This window comes from Corella eumyota, chromosome 1 (genome assembly GCF_963082875.1).
Source record: "Corella eumyota chromosome 1, kaCorEumy4.1, whole genome shotgun sequence".
NCBI classification, from domain to species: Eukaryota; Metazoa; Chordata; class Ascidiacea; order Phlebobranchia; family Corellidae; genus Corella; species Corella eumyota.
The window spans coordinates 5,938,671-5,958,991 of record NC_137490.1 but is presented as its reverse complement, the minus strand read 5'-3'; the positions used below and the strand labels follow the sequence as shown (position 1 = coordinate 5,958,991).

Below are 20,321 nucleotides of genomic sequence, written 5' to 3'. Positions count from 1 at the left end.
TTTACAGTTAAAAAAACAACCCCATCTTATATACTTTAATTAATAGTAGCATGACATATTTTTCTTAACTTTTGATAAAGTTCGTGACAACTCGTAGCCTAAGATAGCTAAACTAAGTTAAAAAAACGTAAATACAGAATTATAAAAATAAAAAAGTAATACATTTTATTCCATATTTGGAATAAAAAGTAGTCGCACATATATTTATATTATTAAAATGCAGAAATAAAGTATGGATCATTTCCGTTTACAAGTATTCGTGATAGGCTGCCAGTACTTTTGTTGACAGTAGGCAACAACAAATGCATTGTAATGTTATTTTATAATAACAACGTTGTAATTTAGAAATTGTAGTGAGTTAAAGGTAGGAAATATTGATTAAAAGTTCAGTACAGGCGTTAAAATACAATCTGTACTTAGTTCAGTCTGGTCACGTTACTTATAACAGGAAGCTCGTTAAATTACATAACATGTTAACTGTTTTTTTTACATTATATACTATATAAACTCTAATATAGACAAAATGTTATAGTGTTAGATTGCAATTTAATTTTTTAGTTGTTGAAACATGCGAACAGTTTGTTGACATTTAAAACGGGAATATGGACAGGTATAAAATAAATGTATTTCTATATTGTTTTCTGCAATTTGTTATTAATGTTACTAAGCTATATTCACAGAACAACATTAATGTTTAGTGCAAACGAAAATGGCGTTGAAAACGGTCATTCCAATGAAGCATATAATAACAAAAACGAGCCACACCAACCTGTTGCAACTGATGGAAAAATAGAAAGTCAAACTAATTTACATGAACCATCTAAAGAGACCTTAACAATACCTTACATAAAATTGGTACAATTACAAGAAGCTTAAAACTTAGCTTAAATAAAAAGTTAATGAATAGAACTAATGTTGAATTTGCCATGTTAGCTTGACCTAATGCATTATTTATCAATAACAATTAAAAAAGACAAAAAATTTAAAACATTATTCACAGACAAACACTAACTAACTTACATGAAATTATTATAATAGTTGTTTTACCGCCCTGGGCAAAACTAAATACCAATTAAAAAGTGTTTTTCGGTATACAATTGAAACAAAAACGCTGTTTTAATTTGTATGATAACCATGTTTTATATTTAGTTTCGTTATGCACGTTGCAATGATTGGTTTCTCATTGTAATTGGGTCCATCTCAGCCCTAATAAGTGGTTCAGGGTTTCCACTTTTATTTTTATTTTTCGGGGATCTGACCTCACAATTTACCAGTATTGGAATATTTCAAGCTTGCGGCTTTAACTATGCAGCGTGCCAGCAAGTTGGGTTGGTTGGCAATATAAGCGAATCGTAAGTAATCTTTTTACTGTAACAGAAATATTTCCATACTTTTAAAGGTACATTTCAGCTTACAAAAAATGTAATATTTTTATTTTTTAGTGCTTTTAATTTGATGACAGCGCAGTTAATAGGCTCGTTTGAGACTGACTCGGTCGAAGTCGTATATCGTATGTTGTACGTGGCTGCAGGAATTCTGATATTTGCGTCTCTTCAAGTAACGATATGGTCCCGAATCGCAACACGGTAAAAAAAACAATATTTTATGGTCTAATGGTAATAACACTTGCTATACCACCATGAGATAGTGGGTTAAATTCCCACTGCTCTTATGCTGTATCGCCCTTGAGTACGCTATGAACTTTTGCTAAGACACCACTTAATCAACAGCATACTTACCTGACAATTATATTTTATATAATATCCCAAAACCGTTTAAAGGTAACTTGAGACTGGGTCTAAGTAACAAATGTTACTCTGCGTTTAGGTCGCGTATTCGACCTTCTTATATCGAAGATAAAGCAATATACAAAAAAAATATATATATATAAATTTGTTAACATTTTAAAATAGCCCAAAAAGTATCATTGTTATTTTAACTAATCAATTATATTTTTAAATTCGTTATAACAGACAAACAGCTATTATTAGGAAAAAGTATTTTCAGTCGATTATGCGACAGGACATTACCTTTCATGACGTCACACCAGCTGGAGAGTTAAATGCTCGCATCGTAAAGTAAGCAAATCATAAAAAAAAAAAAAAATTGAATTTTTATTTATTGTCCCTTTTTGTAGTGATATCAAAAAAATTAGCGACGGTATAGGTGGCAAAGTTGGCCTCTCCCTTCAACAATTTGGCATTATAATTGGCTGTTTAATTATTTCTTTTATTAACTCATGGAAGATAGCTCTTATTAATTTAGCAGTCACTCCATTGTTGGGTCTCATGACAGCATTGTTTTACAAGGTAAGTCCACGTTTATTTGTAACACTTCAATAACAAAGTGTCAAAAATTTGTTTAGTTTAAAGCATTTTTGAAGATTTGTATTTTGGTTAAGACATTATATTGAAAATCTTACACTTACGTTTAAATAAAAGTAGTTTTTAATTTTATACGTATTGGTCTTATATACAACATTTTCTATCCCCAGGTTTCAGCCATATATGCAGAAAAGGAATCCAAAGCGTATGCAGCAGCAGGTACAATAGCTGAAGAAACTGTAGCAGCGATTCGAACTGTAGTCGCTTTTGGGTGCCAGGATAAAGAAATTAAAAGGTCTCCCTAAAACTCAGTTTCAACTGTTAATTTTTAGACCTAGTAGCAACACTACCTACTGCTTAACTACATATTGTAAAACTAGGTACTAACTGTTATTTACTGTTTAAAGGTACTCAGAAAATTTGCACGAGGCCAAAATAGTTGGAATTAAAAAAGGGGCATTATCCGGAACTTCTCTAGCCTCTATAAGATTTATAGTATTCAGTATGTATGGTATTTCGTTTTGGTACGGAACCACTCTTGTAATCGCGAATGAGATAACCCCGGGAGACTTTATTTCTTCTTTCTTTGCCATTATTTACGTTGCTTTCGCTCTCGGAACGGTAAAATACACTTTTGATCACATTTTAGTTTAACCTAAGCATCAAAAGTTTAACTTAAGCGAAAATTGATCACTGCTTTTTATACTAACTTGGCAAATATTCAACTTTATAAACCTATTTTTAAGGTGCTCAGTTATGTGGAGTATTTCTCGTCATCCAAGGCTGCCGGGTCACAAGTATTTTCACTTATCGACCGAATTCCAACTATTGACATTTTATCAGATGACGGTCTAAAGCCCCAAGACTTTTCAAGCTCTATAACATTGGAAAACGTTAAGTTTAGTTACCCTTCGCGTCCCAATATCACGATATTAAACGACTTCAACTTAAATGTAAAGAAGGGGGATAGGATAGCTCTTGTAGGAGAAAGCGGTAGTGGAAAAAGCACAGTGTTTCAACTGCTTACACGATTTTACGATTCACCGGTAAATATACATTTTTATAAAATAAATAATAAGTAAGTGTGCTGTTATTTTATAACTATACACCCAGTTATGGTACAGTAGTGGCCATAGGTGGCTCTTTAAAAATAATTTTTTTTTTCCAATATTAAAAAAACGTATAAAAATTTCTTTAAGTCGTGGCTATATAACGTAAGCCATTAAATTTTCATTTTAACAACAATAAAATCACATTTTTATGTAGGGTGGAGAGGTAAAAATTGGTGGCTATAACATTAAGGACTTAAACGTTCGTTGGTTGCGTGAAAAAATTGGTGTTGTTTCACAAGAGCCTGTCTTATTCGCTACTACAATAGGAGAGAATATAAGATGGGGAAAAGAAGGGGTTACGCAAGAAGAGATTGAGTTGGCTGCAAAGAAAGCAAACGCTTTGGAGTTTATTGAAAACCTACCACTCGTAAGTGCATATTTATTTTTATTATATTAAAAGCTATAATTTTTAAATTTAATTTATTTGATTCTGATTTTAGAAATTTGACACTTTGGTTGGCGAAAGAGGATCTCAGTTGAGCGGAGGTCAAAAACAAAGAATAGCAATCGCGCGCGCCATCGTGCGGAACCCTATGATATTGCTTTTAGATGAAGCAACTTCGGCTTTAGATGCTGAAAGCGAAAAAAACGTTCAACGTGCGTTGGACGCTGCATCATATGGTAAATATGATAATTAAGATGGTAAAACATAAAGATAATTTTAAATTTGCAATAGTAAATGGCTTCCTGACATGGATTATGTTCATTTGAAAAAAAACTAAATTTGATTCTGAAACAGGACGAACGACGTTGGTTATTGCACATCGTCTATCAACTGTTAGAAACGCTGACAAAATTGTATCCATCAGTGGTGGAAAAGTAATTGAAGAAGGCACCCATGATGATCTCATGAAAATGGAGGAAGGAATATATAAGTCGCTCGTTTCGGCACAAGTTCAAGTCGAACCACGACAAGGTAATATACCTAAATATATTGCCCTAATAACTTATGGCCAGTGTTAACTGCTTTGCTAATTTTTTTTAAAGGATATATCTCATTATTTTAAAATAAATATGTATAGGCCAAAATATATATAAAACGTTTAATTTCTTTCTAGTTTATCACCACAAGCGACCTACTATGACTCGATCTGAAATTAAAACAAGAACAGTCAGAAAATCGTCTTCCACTTGGCGCAGGGCTTCAGTTTCGTCACTTGGGGTCGCTGCAAATTCTATTAAAATGAAAAAACTGAGCAAGGCAAAGGAAGATGAAACAAACACAGATGACATTAACATCCCCGAAAACGAGGAAATTTTACCAAAAGTTTCGTTCTTTCGAGTATTCGCAATGAACCAACCGGAGTTGTGCTATATCATTGGTAATTTTTAACATTAAATACTTTTAAAATCATTGTTATGTACAAATAAAAATACTTTAACTCTTAATTAGCATAACCTTTTAAGTTAAAATTTTATCTTGTTAATTAAAAAAGTTGGATGTTTCTTTTCGTTAATTGCTGGAGCTGTAGACCCCTTGTTAGCCATTATATTCGGCCAAGTCCTGCAAATTTTTACATTAGCGGATAACACCGAAAAAGAGAATGAAGCAGCATTTTATGGTCTTATGTTTTTTGCCCTTGGTGTGGCAGCGTTTTTATCATATGCGTTGGAGGTAAAGGTTAACTAACTAAGCTACAGGTTGAAATTTAACTTTTAAAAATAACATGTTCGTGTCGGCTAAGGTTACCTTATTTTTTAAATAGTGAGAACCATCACAACGTTTTGAAAGAGGTTTTTACAAATTTGATTCTGTTTTTACAGGCTTCCTTGTTTGCCAAATCCGGTATGGAGCTAACAGTAAGGTTACGCAAGGCTGCATTTCGAGCCATGCTAAGACAGGAAATATCATATTTCGATGACCCCAAAAATAGTACTGGAGTTCTTACGTCCCACCTTGCCACAGATGCGTCTAAAGTTCATGGCTCAACTGGAATAAGAGTCGGAGTAATGCTTAGAAACTTTAGCTCCCTGGGTAAAATTTAATGCTATACAAAAATGTAATACTTAAGGTTTCTTCCTACTACTACAACACCAAATAAGATTTTTCCTACCCAAATATTATATTTAAAGGATTTTGTTAAAGACGTATAAGCTTAAAATATTTTTTTTTAATTATAGGCGCTTCTTTGGTGATAGGGTTTATTTTCAGCTGGGAGTTGACGTTGTTATTAATCTTATGCGTGCCCTTTATTGTACTTGGTGGATTTCTTGACATTTATCTTAACACCTTGAACTCTTCGATAAATGATGAGCAAGCTGGTTAGTCAATAAGAGAAAATGATTGTTTAAGTGCTTCACACACAAAAAATTTAGTTAACATGGTATATTTTGTTAGATCAAATCTCTTCCGAAGCTGTTGTCAACATTCGAACTGTTGCTTTGCTAGGAAAAGAGTCAGAAATTATACGAATATACAACGAAAGTCTAGAACCAGAATACAAGTACACATTTATATAAGCCATGTAATATAGTAGTACACCGATAAGGAATTCAATGTGAAATGACTTATGTTTAGAAAGGATATGAGTAAGGCTTGGATTATTGGATTTGCTTACGGCTACTCTCAACTAATGCCATTTGTTGTATTTGCCGCCGTGTTTCGACTTGGGGTATTTCTTATTCTGAACAACGATCTTGCATTTGAAAGCGTGTTCAAGTAGGAATGGTTCTTTAGAAATTTGCATTTTTTTCATGTGATATGGATACTTATGCAGAATAGTTCTGCCACCATGGTTTTGCTTATTTCTTCTAATTATTTAAAGGGTTATGATGGCAGTCTTATATGGAGCAACAGCGATTGGACAGAACAGTACATTTGTTCCAGACTATGCTGAAGCAAAAGTTTCTGCATCCAGAATCATAAATCTTATTGACCGAGTTCCAAACATTGATGTATATAGCGATAAAGGACACAAACCGGTAATTGTGTAATCTGTGTTGAAATAGACATATTTTGTATATCTAAAAAGGATTAAAATTTAAAAGATTCAGACAACGATATTTGCAAATTTGGCCTCAAATGAAATATACAAGTACATAGCAAATTTATAGAACGCTAGAATATTTTTTTATTTGAAACATTAAAAATAGGCCATTTGGGTTATAAAGATTTACATTTGTTTTGACAGGAACATTGCAAAGGTGAAGTGGTTCTTTCGGATGTTCACTTCAGTTATCCTTTACGTCCTGATGCAAAAGTATTAAAGGGATGTAGTGTTAAGGTTTCAAGTGGCCAGACCCTGGCCTTGGTTGGTCAATCTGGAAGTGGAAAATCAACGACTGTTCAGTTACTAGAAAGGTTTTACGATGCACAAGAAGGAAAATTGGTAATTTTGTCATTTTTGAATAAATGACAACAAGTTAAAGATAGCATGTTACGTAAAAGTTTTGTTATATTAAAAAATAAACAAATAGATGCTATTTAGTGAAACGCAAAAGTGCTTTGTTGTTATTGGTACTATATGTTTGTAAAATAATATTTTGTTACGTTTATAGACAATTGATGGTGTAGACATCAAGGAATTAAACGTATCTTGGTTACGTCAACAAATGGGTTTAGTGTCACAGGAACCGACTTTATTTAACCAAACTATCGAAGAAAACATAAAGTAAGTTAACCTAAGTGTAAAATTTTTGAAATTAAACAAAAAATGGGGAAACATATAGTTTATTCATTAAAGATATGGAGATTGTCAGAATGAATATAGTAAAGATGATGTTCAATCAGCGGCAAAAGATGCAAACATTCATGACTTTGTCGAGGGTTTACCAATGGTAGGTAACTTTTGAAAATTAAACTAATACCAAGTGATATAGATAATATTAAAAATGCTGTGTTTTTTAAACTTAGTTAAAATATTTGTCTTTATTTGACAATTTTTTAGGGTTATAAAACCCACTTGGGTGCTAATGGAAGCCAACTGTCGGGCGGTCAAAAGCAGAGAGTTGCTATAGCGAGAGCCTTGCTTAGAAACCCAAAAATATTGCTGCTGGACGAAGCTACGTCAGCATTGGACACGGAAAGTGAGCGGGTAAACAAAAATCTTCTTTAACTTTTTGTACAAATTTTTTAAGGCAATAATAATATTTTGTTCTAATGCAACATCAGCCCCTTTATTCTACTCATAGAATCAACTATTAATCATAAAGTTTACTTCTCTTAAGTAAAATTTACGCCAAAACTAAGTTAACTTTATGTGTTTATGTGTTTTTTTAGATAGTACAAAAGGCTCTAAACCGTGCAAGCACAGGAAGAACTTGCCTTATTATCGCGCATCGGCTTTCAACAGTCAAAAACGCTGATAAGATTGCTGTACTTGGAAGTGGCAGAGTTATGGAATCTGGAACACATGCTGAACTATTGGAAAAGAAGGGCTTGTATTATAAGTGGGTATTTTAATTTGATAATGTTGCATTTCTCGTATCATGCAAAATAGTATGTGTAGGATTAAAAAGTAAAACAAAAAATTCTTTTAACTAGTGAAATGAAAAAAATAAAACCATATAACATTTTTGCAGCTTGGTTAATGCTCAATTTACTGTGGAAACTCATTAAAAATAAAGATTTGTGAACAAAAATCTATCTAAAATGTTGATGGATTCATTCTTGCCAAAATTGTTGTAACGTCAGGAAAGTGCATATATTCATAAGTACAAATTTTTACTTAAAACAAAAAAGCAATTTTGTATTTATCTTTTATTCTATATTACAAAGTGACCTCAATGTTATGTATTTATATGCACATATTTTTTTTTGTTAATCTGTAATAATACGCAATTTCTTAATGTTTTACCCCAAACCCATTGTAGTTTAACAGGCAATTTATATTGCATATTTTCATTATGCATTGATGTTTTATACAACACAATGTATGCTCTACTTAGACAACCAATTTGTACCATAGTGTTGTTTTATCGTTACTATATGCAAAAAGTATTAACTTATAATAAAATATATTGCTTGTCTTACAATCTATATTGTTGTACCTTAATGTACAAGTTTGTTTTCTTTTGGAAACAAGAAGGTGTATTCTATATTATTTTAAGCAGGTATTGCTGTGATATGTACTCAAACAATTATATCAAAACACAAACCATAATTACCAAAATCATATATTCAAACGTACCTCTAAAGTTGTGTCGATTAAAATGTAACTTTCTAACTTTGTTAAATGGTGTTGTAGATTTGTTATAAATACCAGTAGATCTGAAATTACTTACTCAGTAAATTTTACTCAGTAGATCTGAAATTACTTTAAAGGCTAGGTAGCCAAATGCACAAAAACAGAACTATGGCTTGATCAAGCAAGCTGTAAGTGAATTTAAAGTGTTACCAAACCATGCCTTCAGCAAAAGTTGTACAATATTAAATGGAAACGTTGCAAAAGCAATGCGATGTAGTTGAGTTATTTTTTCTGTTATTTAGTAAAGTAAGGATAGATAAATAAAGAATGGTTTGCCTTAAAATAATAGACTAGTTTCGATAACATGCTGATTCATTTCAAAAAAATAACAAGAAATGTAGAGACAAACATGCTTTGTAAAATACCCGTCTACAATCGATTGCAAATTTAATCAGGCAATTTCGTTGTAAATTAGTAACACAAATTATATTAGTTCGGCTTTCATTAATTTGATGCAAACCAATTGCAAAAATATCAAATATTTGTTTTAAAGAGAGTATAAAAATCGTAATTTTATATCGAGTGAGTGCTATTGCAATGCAACAAGATTTTTTAAAGAGATATGAAGTTATTAGTGATTATAATTTTAAGTTTTCTGCAAATTTCTGTTGCTAAAAAATATAACTATAAAATAACAGAAATCGAGCTTTTTTTTACAAATTTTAGTAAGTATAAAAAATAGTTTAATTTAATAATTATTCAAGGCATGTAAAATAACTTAGTTTAAGCGATAAAAAAACTTAGATTTAATTTTGTTAAGATTCGTGGAGCAGTTGGTCCCACTGGAGTTCTTGTATATTCTCTCAATGGGGAGGTTTACAAACCAGAGAACGATTATGTACTAACTTATTTGGGAAAGTTAACGCAGGGCAATGTAAAGGAGTAGGAAGTAACAGCAGAGAATGCATGAAAGTTATTAAAGGTGTCTTACTAATTTTCCAATTGTTTTATCTTGTAGTTGTTTAAATAGTCCATAAGCAGCGGGTAGTAGTAAACAATAGTCAAAAAATAAGAAACTTCAGCTAACTATATATATTTTTTTCAGATTTTCGCATTCGAAAGAATATACGCGACCTCACAGACGACGATTTACATGATTTAATTCAAGGTTTCACCAAATTCAAGGCGGATAAATCACCAACGGGATACCATGTAAATATACACACTATAATCTTTGTTCAGGAAGTTATACTTTAAAGTAAAGACCTAGTCTTACTTACACGGTTACCTTGTTATGATAAGCTGACTTAAGTGATTAAAACAGGAACAATTAAAACTGTTTTGTTTTTTAGAGCATAGTAAGCTGGCATGGTTGGCCATATATGTGCCCTTGGTATAAGAGCATACGAGGCCACGAAGACGGACATTGTAGCTGGCATGAACACCCAATGTTTTTGGCTTGGCATCGCTTGTTTACCTTACAACTTGAACTAGGTATAAATAGACTAATTTTGTTAGGCACTTGGCTTTGTAGTAGCATTTGGCTTCATAATTTAAGTGGTGTAGTAGTTAGAATACGCTTTTAAGCCGGTATAAACGAAACTCATTATGTTTTAGGACTTAATCGACATTTAAAAGATAAAGCACTCGGTATTCCGTACTGGGACTGGACCGAACCCGGATGGACAAATTTGCCCGATATGTTTCTCCGTCCAAAGATATTCGATCCAAAGTTAAAGAAACAAGTTCACAACCCGTTTTATCAAACAATTATTTCTAAAGACATTAAGTTTAACAATCAGTCTTTGTAAGCATCATTCATTTCACTAGTATTTATTTAATAATGTAATTTTCATAATTTTTCTTTTCCTGTCTTTAACATTTCTATGTTTAAAGGAGAACTTACCGATCAGTATCTAGCAAGGGAATTCATAATTACAAGTTATTGTTACGCAGTGTGCTATTATCCATGGCAACAAAAGGATATGCCAATATGGACGAAAATTTTGAAAATTCACATAATCAGGTAGTTACTCCAAAACATTTACTCTCTTGAACATTTATGTCCACGAATTATATAACAAACAAGGATATATTGCTAAACATTTAGATTCATGTTTGCACCTGCCAACCAAACACAACATTCATGGAAGAAGCGTGTGAGTTCAGCATGGTAGAATATAGTTATTCAGCATTTGATCCAGTATTTTTAGTGCACCACAGTCAAGTTGATCGACTGTATGCACTATATAAGCAAGTGCAAGAAGATGCCGGTGTTTTGGATTGGACAAAGTCAAGCTTTGTGGATTCTTACGAAAGAGTAAAAAAGGTTCTTTATTTAACCTTAGCCAGTTGGTAATATATTAGCACTGTAAATTAATATAGAAATAGAATATTATAAACCCAGGTTTAATTTTCGTTTTCGTCATTTTTTTCTTATTTAGAGCGACTGGAACATGACGTCAGATATAACGGGCGCATTTGATTGGCCATTATCGCCGTTTTGCAATCTCACAATGAATCACAACCGAGTGACGTCACATCCCAACGTATGGACCGTTCGAAATTCTTTTTATTCTGAACAGTTATTCGGATACAAGTACGACAGCTTTGATCTGGGGGGATACCAGGAACAGGATATAGTCGATGATGTCATAGACAGACACAAATCAAAGTTATCGAACAAGGAATACGAATTTGTTTCACATGCTGCCCCAGGTTTGGGCGTTGTATCGCCCAGGAATACACAGTTTCCACAAAAATGTATGTTAAATGATGACTAGTTAGTACTGTTGTGTTAATAAAATAATAAACGCAACCAGTTTTAAAGTTCAATTCTTTTTTGTTTTGGCTGATATTTTAATTTGCTAAATAGGGCTAACAAGTTTAACACTGTTAATTGGATTGTATAGCTTAATTTGATTTATTTGGATTAATAAGTCTATTGCACAGTTAACTACGTCGCGAAAACTACTAAAGTTTGTATAGATTTAGTTTTTTAGAGAATAAGTTCACGTAGTATCTGTTGTAGTTGCGTTGGCCTCCAGGTAATTAATATCTACATAAATGCAAGAATAAGAGTTTGTTAAAACTTGAAGAATATTTGAAACAACAGAGTTTTATATTTACCTTCTTCAAAGCCATCTTTTTGACCGATCTTCCACAGCTGTAGTGTTCCTTTGCCGACACATTTTAAAAGTGACACACTTAATTTACGTGGGTTGCCACTGAGACACATATGTGTAGCAGGATGATATATGTGACCATCCTACAGGTCAATCAAACCAACAAAACATAATTATTACATTTGCAATACAAATACATAAAACATAAATCGACAATAATCACACTTATAAATAGCTAGCTGTTAATAGACCTATCGGAAAATCTTATACAGAACTTTTATTAGACGTGGTCTTTAATCACAAATTATAATAATTTAAAGCATGACCTACCGGCATGATAATCCATTTTTGTGATTCAGGGACATCGTGCCAAGGATATCGACATCTTGCTGTCCATACTTGACTATCCTTTGCAGCCAAACACAATTCCGTTATAGTGTTTTGTCGTAATTCACCTTGCTCCGTGACTTCGTAATACTGTTATATTTAAAAAAAAACAATTGTAGCATATTATACAATTATTATAAAATATTGACATATGTTTACCTGTCCTCTACCCAATCCTGTGCATTTACTTAGGTCAACAACTGACCCAGGGTTACCGTGTATATTATTCGAATCTAGACAAAAGTTTTCATCCGTCGAGCAACGAACCTAATAACATAAACCAAGCGTTTATGTTTTAACCTAACAAAAGTTGAAAATCAGTTCACTCCACTATCCTTTTAATGTAAAAGTGGCATAAATACGACTAAGTGATATAAAATTTTACCTCTCCATGTAGAAGAATATCTTTGTTGGAAACAACATAAAGATCTGGAAAGATCTCGTTTACATACCACTCAAAATTTCCGCAACCTAACTCTTTCCTGAGGTTTAACCTTTCACTAACGTCTGGCACATCTAATTTACGCGCCTGTAAGAACAAATAATTTAGTAGTTTAAAAGTATTGCAATCTTGCAAAAATTATTAAAAAACATCAAAACCAAAACTGTTGTTATATTTTTAACTTAAATAAAGATTCAATATTTTGGCAAAACAAATTTATTTAAAGATACAATTAAAAACAAGTAAAAAAAACTATACCATTGGTGTTCTTTTATAAAAGAGCCATTTATAATCATCCATCCAAGCTTCAGCAACTCTCATTTTATTCTCAACAATTTTTCTGTCTTTCTCTGTAGTAAAATAGAAGTATGGTTATACCTTTGCAAGAAAAAAAGAACACATTTAATTAAAATTTACACATTTTTGTATAATAGGGAGCGGTAAAGCTTGCCTTGATCTTGGTATGGTTTTCTTTTACGTCCGATGTGTCCAACTCTCGAACAAGGATGAATCTCAACCGAACCGCCACACATCCATATCTACATGCCAAAAATCAAGTCAAAAAATCAAATCAGACAAGAACCATATATTTAGCAAAGCGCATAACATATTTAAAGTAAATGAGTTTTCAAGAAACATGAACGGTTTGCAAATTATTGTAAAAATCGTAATTAAACAAACCCTGTAAAAAGCATATTTGTAGTTTGACATAGATTTGTTTAATAGACTTTAAAATAATTGTATTAAATGTATTTACCCTAAATGAAAGCTCCAAATTTTCGGATCCAATTCCAGTCATATCATAATCATAAGCTCCCATCTGAAAGAAATATTCTTTCTCCGTCGCATAACATGCACCTGCCATAGCTGGTGTTCTAAAATAAATAAAACAAGTTTGACAAAAAATGACCCAATAGTTACAGAGATTAAATTTTATCTAAACTTATCAAGAGATAAAAATTGTTTTGTAAATCATAAAAAAACGCAAACAGTACAAAAACCGAAGTAATTTAAAGCTAAAAAAAATCAAAAAAAAAGAATATTACGGTGCTTACGTAAAAGATTGGTCCCTTGTGTGAGTTTGAATTTCCATTCCTCGGTTGCCAGGTTGAGTTGCCCAATGAAATTCCAAGCCCCAACCAAATGTGCCAAGTGGTACATTTCTGTGATGACGTAATGTAAACAACATATATGTCAAAATCAAAATTGTAATATAATTCTGTAGATTTCAAGATTATTCATTTGGATTTTTTGCTTTGTCACCATAAAAACACCATGATCTTAATTGATATCAAATTTATTTTGAATCAATTTATCTAAAATTGCAATTTCCCGATAACAGGTAACACTAATTTTAAAATATAAATAGATTTCGCTTTGGTATAGTGAAAATGTTAGTGAGAGTAAGTGCGAACAATATAATTTAACAACAACTTATAAATTATAACAGTTGAGAATTGATAGTGCTATCTCTTGGCAAACATGTAAAAATAAATAGTTTTGTTCAGTACTAATACAATATAACATATTGTTCTTTGGCTAAATAAGTATACCATAAACAAAAGCGTAAATAAATTACAATGTCTTATATAAATTGCTTAACAATTATATACACAATATTAGTATGACATGATAGCATCATCTTTACCACCTGGACTACATACATGTATATTGCTACTATTGCATATGAACATTATAGCATAAGCTATAGAGGACCGTAGTCGCACCCTATGTCTACTACAATTTGGCTACATTGGTCTTCCGCTCACTATGCACGTTAGGTGTCGCAATTTTAATTTTTTTACTTATCGGTGAATGAGGTTTTTTACCGACCATTGCTGTGAAAGTCGATCGGAACAAGGCTGAAGTAAAACCTCCATTTGGATGGCTTCAACGCAGTTTCCAGTTTGCGTGTGCTTTATGTGCGAATTCTGTAAAAAAAACAGAGTTTATTAAATAAATAAGCTCGAATATTCAGTAATGTTAAATAACACGAGTTATTGTCTAAATTATAACTTACTGCCAAAATTGCAATCAGGATAAAATATTTTTACTTACGTTCGTATATTCCCATTTTTGCTCCTCTGGTACATCGCCTTGAGGGTAAACACAATCTCGGGCAACCATGTGTACACCGTTGACCGACATACATAACTCTCTTACATAGTTGTGTCGTAATTCACCTTTTTGAGTCAGCTCAAAGTTCTTAAAACAGAAAGATTGTTAAAGGATAAAACTTAAGTTTGTATTTATTTTTAAATACATACTACATAGTGGCAGAAATTCAAGTGTATTTATGTACCTGATTTACACCCATCCCGTGACATGCATACATATTAGCAACGACCCCTGCTTTTCCATCTGGATTTGCGCTATCCAAACAAAATTTCCCTCCTCTGTCGCCATTATGCCACTGTAAGTAAAATGTACGATTATGTATAATAGCCTTATGTTACCAAGACATATATATGGTATTTCAAATAAGCTATATAAACAACTATCACACGTAAAGGGTAGAAATTTTTTTTTTATTTTACACAAAAAAGAAAAATTTTGCCGCTTAAAATAACTTAACTTTTTAAAATTTTTAACGAACGTTTGTCAGTGTTTACTATATTTAATATTGCAGTTTTTTTTATTAAATTTAGCAACTTTTTTCTCTTACTTCTCCTTCTTTAATGATATCTTCAACAGCTGGCGCATACAAATCAGGATAAATGTTGGTTAGATACCATTTAAAACTCTGGCACTTTAATCTTTTACGTAATGACCTTCTGCCTTCTAAATCACCAGCATCCAACTAAAAAAGGAAAGTCTTGTAAACTGTATTCTATACTAGGGTACTTCTGCTTTAAAATAAAGCTAATACTACTTCACAAATGATCTTACCTGTCTAGCTTTTGGGACTCTCTTATAATATTGTTCCTTGTACTCGTCCATCCAAACTTCTGCAACTCTTTTGTTGTTCCGCGTGATCACACTCGTTCCGCCTGGATGCGTATACGGCGCTCTTTTTCTAAACACGTGACCGACGTGGGAGCATGGGTGAATCTCAAGTTTCCCCCCGCATGTCCAAATCTGAAGAAGAAAATTTATATGGTGGTCTTAAAAAGGTTTGAGTAAACTTATCAAGTTAAACAAATTTTATTAAAGGGTATATATTTTTTAAAATATTTATCCTCGATGTAGAAAGGTTGTGCTCACGAATTAAACGTAGATTAACATTTGTTACCCAGACCTGGTCTTGAGTTGCCTTTGGCAAGTTAGAACATTATTGTTTTAAGTTTAGTATATAGTATGATTAACACCTATTTTTAAAAGCAAAACACAAACAATTTAAAACCAATATTTTTATTAATTTTGTAAAAATTATTAAAAATCTTACCCGTATTGACATCTCGATATTTTCTCCACCCCACACTTTCATGTCTGGGTCATACGTCCCCAGGTGGTTGAAATACTTTTTATCCATTGCGAACAAGCCCCCGGCCATCGTGGGTGACTCTATGACGTCATCAGCGTGTTTTACGACCCCGGGTACTTTTATTTGCGGACCCCAGTTGAAATTCAGGTTCCACCCTAAAATGCCCCGCTGAACTGACCTAGGTAACATGACGTCACAAAATACGCATTTGAAATATATAATTATGACGTCATAAAATAATTAACATAAAGTCTTGAAATTTATAAATTTTAGTTGTTTATGAAATATTTTTTAGTTTTTTAAGTAATAAATATATTGCTTATATTTATTTTTGATATGTAGGATGAGCAATAATATTGTAATCTACATAAGTGATATAAGTATTAAATTGACTGTTAATATTGTATTCTACCCAACCCATGTTGAAAAGCAAAAAAATAAAATGTTCTTACTGGTTTTAGCTTATAACCTGTTTAAAAAAACTAACAACAAATTTATACGTTTGAAAGATTAAAAATATATTTATTAATCACAGAAACAAAAAAAATAATATTTATTACCTTGATGACGTCATACTCATTGCAAAAGTGTCTGAATCGATGACTTCAATAACAGGACAAACGACCCTGGTTGGATCTTCTGCTATTCGCTCCAGTAAAGGTTCCAACCAGTGAGGTGCACACTCACCTGCAAAAAAAACAAATTTTAGGACTAAAAAGTCAAAATTAAGATTCAAAATGAATATTAAAAAATATGATTCAAAATAAATACTATTATATTTCTACTATTTTTGTACTACCTAATAGCTGAATAAAATCCATATAAAATTATGTATGCAATGTAAAATAATATATTATTATACATTGCATATTATCGCGTTAAACTCTAAAAAATTTAAGGTAGAAAGGATTTTAACTTCGAATAACAAAACCAAGTGAAATTAACCCTACAAAAATGTTAAATAATGACTCAATAATTTGGGGGAATAGTTTTTTATTGCAACAAATAGCGTTAATATCACAGTCGGTCCATATTAGGTTTCGCCTTAAAAAGAATTATTATCTATCTGTCTTAACACCTTCTGATAAGGCCCGTTGTTTTTTAGCGCAAAATTACTGATTGCATAATAATGTATTACTTTTTGGAAGTTGCGTTTTGGACAGTCTTATAAACGGTTGTATTTTTGGCTTATAAGTTTTTGATAAACTTCTCACAAATAAATCTGTTAATGCCGAACTTTAGGCTATTCTAAAAGTTTATAAATAACCATTAAGAAACGGCAGTTAAAGTTACGTTACAAATACTTACAATGGGAATCTAAAAACACCAGCACTTCGCCCGTTGCCATTTCAGCGCCAGCCAATCTCGCCCGAATTAACCCTTCTCGTGCTTTTAAGTGATGTACTCGAACTATTTTCAAATCCTTAATGTATTCATCCAATTTACCATGCAGTTCAGCTATAAAAAAACATTGTTTAAACTATGTTAGTAAAAATAGTATTTGGATCACTAGTAGTTAATGATTTCCAATAATTTAAAACAATTACTAACTAAATTACTTACGAAAAGTACTAGCGTCATCCACCAAAATAACTTCCTGTAATGCGACAGCTGGTGACGATTCCAGCACACTATACACTGTTCGCAAGAGAGCGCACCACGCTTCGTTGTGAAAAATAATTATGACCGAAGCTTTGGGAAGCGGTTTTCTCCATTTTCGGTTCTTGCATCTTAAAAAAATATTACAGAAGTTATATATTAAATTTTAATCCTAAGAAATATTTTACCGTGAGTCATTTTTTTACATTTTTATCCTCGAAGTGGGAAGGTTGAGACCTTAACATACAGTAACACCAGTTACGCAGTATCGAGTTGCCGATGGAAGTTTAAAATACTATAGTACATAATTGCCCGAAGACTAAGCCGCTGATTAAGTGTTGGCTCAGCTAAAGTACATATTTTTTATGATGCCTTACTCAATGGTACAGCATGAGAGCAGTTGGGATCGAACCCAAAACCATGTAGTGTAGTAAGTGTTCTGACTACTACATTACGCTGTCGGTTATTTCTACATTTACCCTTAAAAAAACTATAAAAACTCAATCAATATACTCTTTGTCTCGCTTATCCCCAATATGACGATGTAGAGATATCTTCTCGCAAACGTAATGATTAAATGCATGCTTATCCCAACCCTCTTTTATTTTATTTTTAACTTCGACTGAGTTGTCCGTAATTTTAACAGCTTTTCCGAATTCGCCCGGGGCCGACGGGTCTGATTCGGGTTTCGGAAATATTGGCTGCAGTTCTTCGTCTTTAAAATATTCCAAAACCTTTAATTTTAATTATAATGTTAATAATTTGCAAAAATTTTATCATAATAGTGCTCTGTATATAACTAATTGCTTAACATTTGTCTGCAAGAACCTTTTAAATTTATTTCCAATACAAAAAGTTAACGCTAGTGCTACAACGCAGCAAATTAAACTGAAAGACGTAAACCGTTTGATAAGCAACAACGCAAACTAAAAACTGCCTGAGGTTTTGATGCGCCTTTAAAAACTTTGGGCTCTAGACTTTTAATTAACACTTGGTATTTTTAGGCATATTGCCCGAAAAAAAATGTTTTGTTTTAAAATTAAATACCAACATACAGAATAAAACCACAACAAGTAAAGTATATTTGTACGTTACTGACGCTACACTTATCTAACTTATAAATGTACAAGTATTTTAAACAACATTTTAAACAAAATATCAGACGTATTTGTATATATTAAAACCAAATAAAATAACCACAAAAGCGTTTTTTCCAAAAATAACAACAATACATTCATAATGTGCTGACCATAATTTTAATAACACTTGAATGCTTAAACAATATACAAACTTACTTCTGGTTTAAGCAGAGCTTCGCCTGTAAAATTCCCATCGTTTATTATATCCTCTCTTTGTTTGGCTGGTGGTATGGCTTGCTCATGCCCCGGATCGAAATAACTTAAAACTTCGTCCGCCACGTGGTCTTTCTCAATATCCTCGAACTGGAATATGGATTCGTCGCTTTTTCCAGTGCCAACTGTGGACTGATTTTCTCTTAGGATATAATACAAAAAAACCACGCATGCTATGCCTAAGAAAATTCGTAGCAATATAGTTCTGTATTTGCGAGGTATGTACCGTAACAGTGTTCTCATTGTACTGATTGCTTGATTAAATATACATTGAAATTAAAATTAAAATAATTAAACCGTTCATTTAAATAAGACAAGTATCTTAAATGCTAAAATATTTAAGATGGAAGGGTTTAATAAAATAACGCTATACCAATTCTGTCTAAAAAAAATTATAAAATTTTCACTGTATTTAAAAATGGCGTCACAATAAAAATAACTTTCATTTGAATATGATACAAATCCAGTTTTTTTAGTTTTAAAACAGATTTACAAAAACCGATATGCTTGAACAAAAAATATACAAAACCCTATCCTTTTTTTTCTGCGTTATTGAACTTATAAGTTCAAATCTAATGCTATTGGTTGTTCAAGTTTTTTTAAGAAAATTTGTTTAACGTATGCCTATCATTTTACGTATTCCTCGAATTACATATCGTATTATATAAGCGTATTATATATATCGTATTATATAAGCGCTAAAGAATTAATTCCAAACTTTTTAACTCAAAATAATTAAATTACTATCGACACTATCCCTTACAGATCGATTTTAATGTTATAAGGAAGCAAATTTATTCTAGACCAGCAAATTCGAACAACGGACAAAGTATGTCCAATTGAATACAATTTTTAATAATCAAAGTCTATTGTATTGCTTATGAGCTTCCTGACTGTGCGACATGCGCATTTTTAAATCATTAAAACTGTATTGTTTTATATTTAACACTATAGCGTTAAACTTTGAGGCCTTTCTATAACTGAGCCCATGAACCTATTTGTTTAGGTTTTACGGTTGCCTCGATATATCGAATGAAAGTCATACGTGGTAATCTTTCATTGAGTTATACTTGAATATATTATAAGAGCCACTTGAGTCATTTTCCGGGCGTCACTAAAATCTACTCTTTTGATATATTGCGTTGGAAAGTTTAAACTGTATTACAACTAAACAACGTTTAAAAATAATTAGGCTTAATAATATTCCAATACGAACCTTCGTTTTCTGAACGACATACAAAAATTGTACCGGTAAACGCAAGGCAATTTTATTTCAACCGGATCTATTCGCGCTCCCTTTCTTAACATTTGGCTTTCTTATGACGTCACAATGCCACGCGGCCCCTACCAACACACAACCGCCGAGATTGTATGTTTAATGTGAATATATAAGGTGGCGGTAATAACCAAACATTGATATCTGTATGAAA

At 32.1% G+C, this 20,321-nt stretch overlaps 3 protein-coding genes across 4 annotated transcripts; 2 read left to right on the top strand and 1 right to left on the bottom strand.

Annotated features, from left to right (window-relative positions):
- The first annotated feature begins 602 nt into the window (after positions 1-602).
- LOC145748757 (ATP-dependent translocase ABCB1-like) lies at positions 603-8,154 on the top strand. Its single transcript, XM_082564987.1, has 25 exons — positions 603-610; positions 699-855; positions 1,150-1,352; positions 1,443-1,586; positions 1,974-2,078; positions 2,138-2,309; positions 2,495-2,619; positions 2,732-2,945; positions 3,071-3,370; positions 3,591-3,803; positions 3,877-4,057; positions 4,176-4,352; positions 4,495-4,758; positions 4,873-5,051; positions 5,201-5,411; positions 5,558-5,698; positions 5,775-5,880; positions 5,955-6,095; positions 6,202-6,358; positions 6,568-6,765; positions 6,935-7,047; positions 7,120-7,213; positions 7,324-7,470; positions 7,656-7,825; positions 7,958-8,154. The coding sequence occupies exons 1-25, from the start codon at positions 603-605 to the stop codon at positions 7,992-7,994; spliced, it is 3,957 nt and encodes a 1,318-aa protein (XP_082421113.1). The 3' UTR covers positions 7,995-8,154.
- Positions 8,155-8,560: 406 nt separating this feature from the next.
- LOC145751673 (hemocyanin type 2 unit a-like) lies at positions 8,561-11,372 on the top strand. Of its 2 annotated transcripts, none has more exons than XM_082567882.1 (8): positions 8,561-9,287; positions 9,383-9,544; positions 9,668-9,774; positions 9,915-10,056; positions 10,180-10,369; positions 10,459-10,588; positions 10,673-10,882; positions 11,007-11,372. In XM_082567882.1, the coding sequence occupies exons 1-8, from the start codon at positions 9,185-9,187 to the stop codon at positions 11,343-11,345; spliced, it is 1,383 nt and encodes a 460-aa protein (XP_082424008.1). In that variant the 5' UTR covers positions 8,561-9,184; the 3' UTR covers positions 11,346-11,372. The 2 variants fall into 2 exon arrangements, with proteins under 2 accessions (XP_082424008.1, XP_082424000.1); XM_082567874.1 differs by having other exon boundaries at positions 10,673-10,891.
- A 140-nt stretch (positions 11,373-11,512) lies between these two features.
- Positions 11,513-19,253, bottom strand: LOC145748598 (polypeptide N-acetylgalactosaminyltransferase 6-like). Its single transcript, XM_082564975.1, has 20 exons — positions 18,835-19,253; positions 18,053-18,273; positions 17,504-17,670; positions 17,249-17,398; positions 16,501-16,627; positions 15,902-16,118; positions 15,406-15,594; positions 15,182-15,316; positions 14,819-14,929; positions 14,575-14,721; positions 14,346-14,447; positions 13,572-13,735; positions 13,274-13,391; positions 12,968-13,055; positions 12,775-12,866; positions 12,460-12,603; positions 12,234-12,341; positions 12,018-12,164; positions 11,692-11,830; positions 11,513-11,620 (listed from the first exon to the last, which is right to left on the bottom strand). Exons 1-20 carry the CDS (start codon positions 19,132-19,134, stop codon positions 11,574-11,576), a joined length of 2,913 nt encoding a protein of 970 aa, XP_082421101.1. The 5' UTR covers positions 19,135-19,253; the 3' UTR covers positions 11,513-11,573.
- Positions 19,254-20,321: the final 1,068 nt, after the last annotated feature.

Excerpts from the sequence above, each read along its gene's own strand:
- LOC145751673 (XM_082567874.1), top strand. The coding sequence starts at position 9,185 with ATGAAGTTATTAGTGATTATAATTTTAAGTTTTCTGCAAATTTCTGTT. Across the intron at positions 9,288-9,382 it reads GCTTTTTTTTACAAATTTTA|ATTCGTGGAGCAGTTGGTCC; the intron begins GTAAGTATAAAA and ends AATTTTGTTAAG. Across the intron at positions 9,775-9,914 it reads AATCACCAACGGGATACCAT|AGCATAGTAAGCTGGCATGG; the intron begins GTAAATATACAC and ends TTTGTTTTTTAG.
- LOC145748757 (XM_082564987.1), top strand. Across the intron at positions 4,058-4,175 it reads GTTGGACGCTGCATCATATG|GACGAACGACGTTGGTTATT; the intron begins GTAAATATGATA and ends ATTCTGAAACAG. Across the intron at positions 6,766-6,934 it reads ATGCACAAGAAGGAAAATTG|ACAATTGATGGTGTAGACAT; the intron begins GTAATTTTGTCA and ends TTACGTTTATAG.
- LOC145748598 (XM_082564975.1), bottom strand. The coding sequence starts at position 19,134 with ATGAGAACACTGTTACGGTACATACCTCGCAAATACAGAACTATATTG. Across the intron at positions 14,722-14,818 it reads ACGGGATGGGTGTAAATCAG|AACTTTGAGCTGACTCAAAA; the intron begins GTACATAAATAC and ends TTCTGTTTTAAG. Across the intron at positions 12,867-12,967 it reads AAAACCATACCAAGATCAAG|AGAAAGACAGAAAAATTGTT; the intron begins GCAAGCTTTACC and ends ATTTTACTACAG.